Raw genomic sequence first — 8,200 nt, forward strand, 5'->3', positions numbered from 1 at the left:
AAGAATATGTAATAAAAAATAGGGATTCTACTTAAGAAAAAAAACATTAATGACCTTAACTTGATTTTGACAAGGTCACTCAAGGTCAAGTCCACATTTCCATCATGTGTCCCTCTTCAAACCATGCAACTTTCGATGGAAAAATCAACGCCACACTGCGTGATTTCTGTGGACTTTCGCGCGAATTTTTCATAATCGACATGTTTATTTAAACTTTATAGTATATTTATCTTACTTTATGCGGCATGAAATAAGTAAAAGTTTACAAATCATTTATGCTTACTATGACATCACATCAGGATTACGAATTCTTTCAACAAAATTCGGTATATCAAAATCGACATTTGTTTACCCAAATTTTACAGTATATTTATCTTACTTTATGCGGCATGAAATGAAGAAAAATTTAAAAATTATTTAAGCTTTCTATAGCATCACATGATAATTGCAAATGTGCATCATTATACGATGTATTTCATTTAATTATGTATGATGTAAATATTTCATATAGCAATATCGTAAAACGAATATTATAGATCTGAAGATATATTTTCATACATATGTTTTTGTAATTCTATAACAAAAAATTTAATCATTCAAATAACCTAAATTTTATATTTTCCTTAATATAAACGTTTTCGCTTTTATAATGTCATAAATGATTATAAAATTGTTCTAAATTTTCAGTAAATTAATTTGTGCATATCGTGATCGTCATACAAGTCTATCTGGGTACCGAAATAGCCTAAGATAGTAAGAATATTTTTCAATATTTAAATTTCTACTTAAGTAAAATATTTCTTTTCAAAAGAAGCGAAATGTTTCTATCGAATAGATATAAAGATGATAGAGAATTATATAAGGTAACATTAAAAGTAATGGTCGAATTCGTTACCATTACTGTAAAAATGTAATAACATTACCGTTATCATTTTCAATAACGACCGTTACGGACATAAAAAAGTAACGATCGTTACTAAAAGAAAAGTAATAGTGATGGCGTTACAAATAACGCGTTACTTCTCAGTCAATAAATAAATATATAAATATACCACGTGTATATTACGTTAATACGTATATGTATAAATGCATATAATATACAATCGATATCCTGAATTCCCGACATGATAATGCAAATTGAACTTGCAACTAGGAAACTATGTTATAGTTAAGTCAGACGATCGAAACGGAAAGCTAGTACAATATGTAATGGAAAATGTAATGGGAAAGGAATATGTAAATGGAATATGTAATGGAAAAGTATTAATTGCACACAATGTTAATTTTAGAAATTTTAGAGATTTTAAAAATATACCTAATTTCTTTAGATAAAAACTAAAGAAATAAAAAAATTATTTACCCCGCGAACACTATTTGTCGTACATACTATTTGACTAATCATTCAATGCTTAATGAATTACTAGATATTTAATAGTTTTATTTAAAAATGCATTTTATGCGCATTCAAATGGTTCTTAATGTACTATTTTATCACATGAATAAATTACAGCTTTTTGCATAGATAATATAAGGCGCGTAATACATCAATGACAGTATTATTTGCTGATATTGTTGGAAGAATGTGGACTAAAGTGTGTACATTCTTAATAATTATATTTTGTGTGATAGTACAGTATAATGTGACATATGCCAAAAGGATACTGGTTATATCAAATATACCGTCATACAGTCATCAAATATCTTATCGTGGTCTATGGTTAGAATTGCATAGACAAGGTCACGAGATTGTGTCAGTCACTACAAACCCAATAAAAAATTCTTCTTTAACTAATTACACAGAAATCGACATAAACTACTTTTATAAAGGCTTTCCTGAATACAAATCGCTACCATATTCTACTCTTACCGCGGCGTATCTTAATTTACCGTTTCTAGAAGCAGAACGAAGGATTATATGGTTTGTGGGACATGTCCTCAATCAGGAGGTTTTTAAACATCCAGAAATGAGAAAGTTATACGCAGCTGACAGCAATGAACACTTTGATGCGGTTATTGTAGCGCAGGGTCCTACAATTTCGCTGAATGCTTTCGCGTACAGATTTAACACTCCTCTTATAGGTAACAATACCTACTATTAATAAATAAATTTAAAAAATTAAATTCATTTAATTTGGAACAATTATTCGTAATGAGATAATAAAAGGTAACATGACAAATAGGTATTTCAAGTTTGGATGTATTCAATCATTTGCGCTATACGTTTGGATCCCTGATTCTCCCATCGCATATTTCAAATTGGCAAATCAACAAGTCAAATGAAAAAAATATGTCATTTTGGAGGAGACTTGTCAACTTTTATGAAGTGTGGAAGCAGATGTATTCCTGGATGAACGAACATGTTGCTATAGAGGACGCGATCGCGAAGAAGTACTTAGGGGAAGATCTACCACATATCAACGACATAACGAGAAACATGAGTATATACCTCGTAAACAAACATCCAGCGTTTGTACATGGCAAACCCGAACAACCGAATATCATATATTACTATGGTTCTCATATTACAAAAGTACCGGACACTTTGCCAAAAGTATATATATGTATATACCTACAGACATACATGCTTATATAAATATATATATATTGTATATATATATACACATATTATTTTTTCCGATCTCCTCAAGTGAGATTTAATAGCGCTTTGTTGTACATTTACATAACCATTAGTCTCGTTATGTTCGCTAGAATGTAAAACAGTTTCTTGACGATGCGAAGGAAGGATTTATTTACGTCAGTCTTGGAAGCAATGTTAAATGGGAGAAGCTACCAAACAATACGCTTGAAGCCTTCGTTGACGGATTCTCCACTTTACCGTACAAAATTGTTTGGAAATTGAATCCCGATCTATTACCTGAGAAATATAAAAATATACTGGCGTTGCAATGGTTTCCCCAGCAAAGTATTCTCGGTAATATCACAGATACAAATATCTTATATGTTTAATCATTTTTTTATATCTCTACCTTAGAATTAATAATCCATGCAATTTGCGTTCTTTTCACTTGTAGCTCATCCAAATATCAAGTTATTTATTTATCAAGGTGGTCATCAGAGTACTGAAGAAGCTCTTTATTACGGAATTCCACTCATAGGATTTCCCATTATATGGGATCAAACGTATCAAGTGCGAAATATAGTAAGACTAGGTATTGGAGTTCATCTTCAGATTGATACTCTCTCGAAAGAAACCGTTAAAGCCACTATACATGAAGTTATAAGCAACACGAGGTACTAAATCACCGCGTAAATCACAAATTAATAAATTCATTATGTTTATATTACTTTTATGTTTATATTACGTTGATTATCTTATGTTTATATTAATATAATATAAACATAAGATAATCAACGTAATATAAACATAAAAGTTTTATATGTCTTAAAATATAACAATATCATTCTTTATTTTTAGTTATAAGGATCAGATGCAACGTTGGAGAAAAATTTTTAAGGATGCACCGTATGATAGTCTTCAAAATGCAGTACGATGGATTGAGTATGTGTTACGTCAAAATGGAACGCCTTTCTTACGAAATAATCTTTGCGATGATCCATGGTATCAAAGATACGACTGGGACATCATCGGATTTCTCGCCATAGTATTATTTATTGTATTTCTTATTTCTATATGGGTACTACTTTTGATTTTGCGGTTTCACTTACGAATAATATCGCATTCTCTATGGTAGTTTTTATTATCAATTCTTATCGTTAGAATATATCAATAGGCCTGTTCTTTTTGGCTGAACTTTTGCACCAGTTCATCTTTCTTCCTCTTCTTTCCTCCTGGAGAGAAAAGGAAGAAAGATGAACTGATGCAAAAGTTCAGTCAAAAAGAACAGGTCTAGTTTTATTAATTCCTGCTTTATACTAACAATAATTTCATTAAATTATCTTGGAAATTTTTATCTTCATGTAATAGTGTCTAAGATCGTCTCAAATTATATCGTACATTTTTTAAATAAAAATTATAATTAAAACAAAATATTTTGTAAAATATTCAATAACAATAAAGTATATATCATTCAATATACAGTCACGAAATTAATTGTCTAGACAGTGCTATTATATTGATGATTTCTTTAAACTTTATTGGGCAAATATCAAAAATTGTGGTTTTATAGACACATTACGCACTAATTTATATTATATTAGTTTATATTTATATTTAGACAACTAATTGTGAAACTACCAGTACCATAATGCGTACGTAGAACCATAATTCTTAACATTTGAACAATGATTTGAAAAAATTATTAATATAATGGCGCCAGTGTCCGGACAATTAATTTCATGATATGTTGTGTCTATACAGCATTGCTTTGTCAAAACAGCATTGCCTTGTCTCAAAAAATGGTAATCAATATCTTGATTATAGATTTCAGATAAATGACAAAAAGAATATAATAAATATAACCGTGCATGTATTTTTCCATCAAATCTGAAGGTACAATTAAACATCAAATTGAAAACATTTTTATGTCATATTTATTAGAGGAGAATGTGATATTATGGCACCTCAGATAGATTTTACACAATAACTTTGTTAATAATCAATATTTAAGTTTAAAACTTGACAATTACATTCGTTAAAATATTGTTGAATCGATTCTGGTCTCAAAGTTACGAAATATTTATTACTTACGATACTATTAATAAAAATGTGGCGACATTGCATAACGACTCGAAGAAAAAAGTGGGTAGTAATATGGCCTTCCATAAAAATAGCCTTAAAATATTAATTTTATTTAGAAAACAGTATTTGATTACAAAATTAACAAAAAAGTAAAACATTTTAAAATGTATGCAAATGAATGTATACATTTACATAACTTCTGCATGTAAGCTGTTCAGTATTATATAAAAAGAGTACAGGTAATATAAACTATAGATTAACAGTAGAGCTACAATCAAATATATCAAATAATATTTTGATATAAAAACCTCAAAAAATAGATCGTGAGTAATCAATACTCATAGAAGGTCACATTAGCAAAATGTCATGCTATTGTTTAAATTTGCATAACTCAAAATATATACAGTCAAATAAAATGTTAAATAGCAAATAACACTCAAAACTACATATATTCGTGTGATAATACGCTCAAGTTTAAGAAAAATGAGGAGGTAAGTGTAATTAAATGCTAAAATGTACCTCAGAAACGTTTCGAAATACTTGAAAGTAAAATGCGTTATAATAAGTGCTGGCTATTAAGTATTGGTAATATTAGCATTATGGTGTAACGGCGAGCTACTGAACTAATAATTCCATAAATAATCATTAGGATTCGCTATATAATAGTGGAGATATTAAGGGAGGCCACAATATACCATATAAATTGGCAATAATACCTCCTTTTCCACTATTATCATTTTATATACATACGAGTATATATTTAAATACAGTACATATATTAAGAGATAATTACATTTAAATAATATACATAATGTATATTACCTACCCAGATGCTTGCTTCACAATTCTTTCATTATGTCATTCTTATGGATATCATGAATATATAATAAATAAGTCGTGATAACTAACTTGATAATATTTTAAACTTCATGTAAGTAACTCGTAATTTCTATAAATCAGTCTGCTTCAAAATGCATTCGCGGATTAGTTGCAAAATGTTGAAGATTACTTGTAAAATGTTTATTGTTTTATCTTTGTGGTTTTTATTGGCAAACAAAATAACAAATGCCGGAAGAATACTCGTGATTATACCTACACCTCTTTATAGTCACCAAATAGTTTTCCAGTCATTGTGTTTAGCCTTAAACAGACGCGGGCACGAACTGATCGTAACAACTCCACAATTAATAAAAGATTCGACATTAAACACAAATTATACAGAAATAAAATTGCCGGGTTTCCATTCCTTGGTCAAACAATATAAAGAACAAATACCACAATTATTACTAATCGACTTATTCAAGCGCGGATGGATGTTAACACATCAATTCAGCACACAAATATTTGATAACCCAAAATTTAAAAAACTTTATCATAGCAATAGTAATGAGAAGTTCGACGCGGTTATTCTAGAGTTATTAGGTTATCCGTCATTATCTATTATGTCGTATAGATTTAATGCGCCTCTTATAGGTAAGATGATTTCTGTAGGTGACGTATACAAGATAGCTTGTAAATAATATATTATACAAAAAGAAAGATCAATATTTCGAGGAATGTATTGCTCTAAGCGTAAAAGTATTGATCTTTTCTCCTAAAAGATATTCGAAATGTATAGTAGAAGAAAGGACTGATATCGATTAATCGATTATCTAGGAATTATATCCGTGGGCATACACAATTATCATCGATATGTTTTTGGCAGTCCTATATACCCATCGCATTTGTCAAACTGGGAAATAAATACGCTAACTGAGGAAAATCCGTCGATTTGGCAAAGACTGTGGAACTTTATCGAAACGTGGCGTTTGGTCCATTATTGGATTAATGATTTTGTACCGTTAGAACAGGAACTCGTTAAAAAATATCTTGGAAATGACGTACCACATATCGTCGATATAATGAAGAATATGAGTTTGCTGTTAGTCAACGAGAATCGGGTACTCACATATCCTAGACCCGAGCAGTCAAATGCAGTATTTTTTAATGGTATCCACATACAGAAGACACCACCGTCTTTACCAAAAGTACATAAATTTGAAAAATAAATAATTTTTTATATCGAAATAAATTGTTTGTCTATTATTAACTTCCATTATTTCGTAATAAATATGCATAATGAATTTAAATCCGGTGACAAGGACTTAGGACAATTCCTAGATAACGCAATGGAAGGATTTATTTACGTGAGTCTTGGAACTTCTACCACCTGCCACACTTTACCGAAAGAAACGCTGAGGAACTTCATTGAAGTGTTTTCGAAGTTACCTTATAAAATAGTTTGGAAATTCGATTGCGATGAGTTACCGGGAAAGCTCGATAATGCATTTATCTCAAAATGGTTTTTACAGCAAAGCGTACTCGGTAAAATTAAAAGTGTGAAGTCATTATTTCATGATCAATAGTCCACTTATACGGCGCTAATTATCTCATCTGTGCAGCTCATCCGAACATCAAGCTGTTTATTTATCAAGGAGGAGCCCAAAGTACCGACGAAGCTGTCCATTATGCAGTTCCAATTTTAGGAATTCCGATTATGTTCGAACAAGAAAATCGAGTTCGGCGATTGGTCTCATTGGGCGGCGCAATAAGTATTAAATTAAACGAATTAACCCAAAAACGTCTTAATAACGCTATTCATCAAATCCTCAATGATAAAAGGTATTATATATATATATATATATATATATACCTACATAGTGTACATTAACTGTTACGTCAAATATTTGGCACACAAATTTTCATTCAATTATATACGGTTGACAGGCTAGTTTGTAAACTTCAATATAATTTTCGAACATTAGTAATGTAAATGAATTGTCATACATGTATATACATACAAACATATGTGCACGTATGCATGCATACACACAGTAATCTCTTACTGTATGATCATTCGTTTATATTATAATATCATATTCAAAAGTAACATATAATGAATATTTTACAATAAATTAGGTACCTTGTTCACATATTTATTATTCTGTTTATATGAAAGTAAATATCATAATAGCGATTATACAGGGTGTTTCCAAATTAAATCGCAAAACTTCGGGAGCGTGTAGAGGAGTAAAAAACTAAGAAAAAAAGTCCTATAGACATATGCTCGTTTTTGCTCCGTTTCAGAGAAATCGAAAAAAAATGTTTACATTTCTTGCCATATCTAGCACCGACATATTTGATTACATTTTCCACTTTCTGTTATGAATTTGTCAGTCGCTCTTTGAAAGCCTTTAACAGTAGATGAATTTTGTCTTTTGCAATATGCCGCGTACGTATTCTAATAGTGAATATGCTGATATGGTTTTTGTATACGGTTTCTGCAACGGTAATGCTTTAAAGGCGGTGCGAGAATATGCACGACGATTTCCAAACAGAAGAGTGCCAAACCGAAGAGTGTTTATGTTGACATTTAATAGATTGCGAGAGACTGGATCATTTTCAATTCGACAAGAAAACAACCGATTTCAAGCAGCGTTACGAAGAGATTTGCAGGCAGGGAATCGTATTTTACAACATTTTGACAATCATCCTGAGACC

At 30.4% G+C, this 8,200-nt stretch overlaps 1 protein-coding gene across 1 annotated transcript in view; it reads left to right on the forward strand.

Annotated features, from left to right (window-relative positions):
• The first annotated feature begins 1,574 nt into the window (after window positions 1-1,574).
• The window catches only part of LOC108727677 (uncharacterized), a 7,326-nt gene continuing 700 nt past the window's right edge, over window positions 1,575-8,200 (forward strand). The window contains exons 1-10 of the mRNA XM_018455878.1: window positions 1,575-2,079; window positions 2,181-2,551; window positions 2,710-2,932; window positions 3,033-3,252; window positions 3,437-3,709; window positions 4,340-4,380; window positions 5,621-6,133; window positions 6,317-6,687; window positions 6,802-7,024; window positions 7,102-7,321. Of these exons, the coding sequence (XP_018311380.1) occupies window positions 1,581-2,079; window positions 2,181-2,551; window positions 2,710-2,932; window positions 3,033-3,252; window positions 3,437-3,709; window positions 4,340-4,380; window positions 5,621-6,133; window positions 6,317-6,687; window positions 6,802-7,024; window positions 7,102-7,321 (2,954 nt within the window). The 5' untranslated portion in view covers window positions 1,575-1,580. The remainder of the gene's footprint in view (window positions 2,080-2,180; window positions 2,552-2,709; window positions 2,933-3,032; window positions 3,253-3,436; window positions 3,710-4,339; window positions 4,381-5,620; window positions 6,134-6,316; window positions 6,688-6,801; window positions 7,025-7,101; window positions 7,322-8,200) is intronic.

Source organism: Mycetomoellerius zeteki, unplaced genomic scaffold (genome assembly GCF_001594055.1).
Source record: "Mycetomoellerius zeteki isolate Tzet28-1 unplaced genomic scaffold, Tzet1.0 scaffold52, whole genome shotgun sequence".
Taxonomy (NCBI): domain Eukaryota; kingdom Metazoa; phylum Arthropoda; class Insecta; order Hymenoptera; family Formicidae; genus Mycetomoellerius; species Mycetomoellerius zeteki.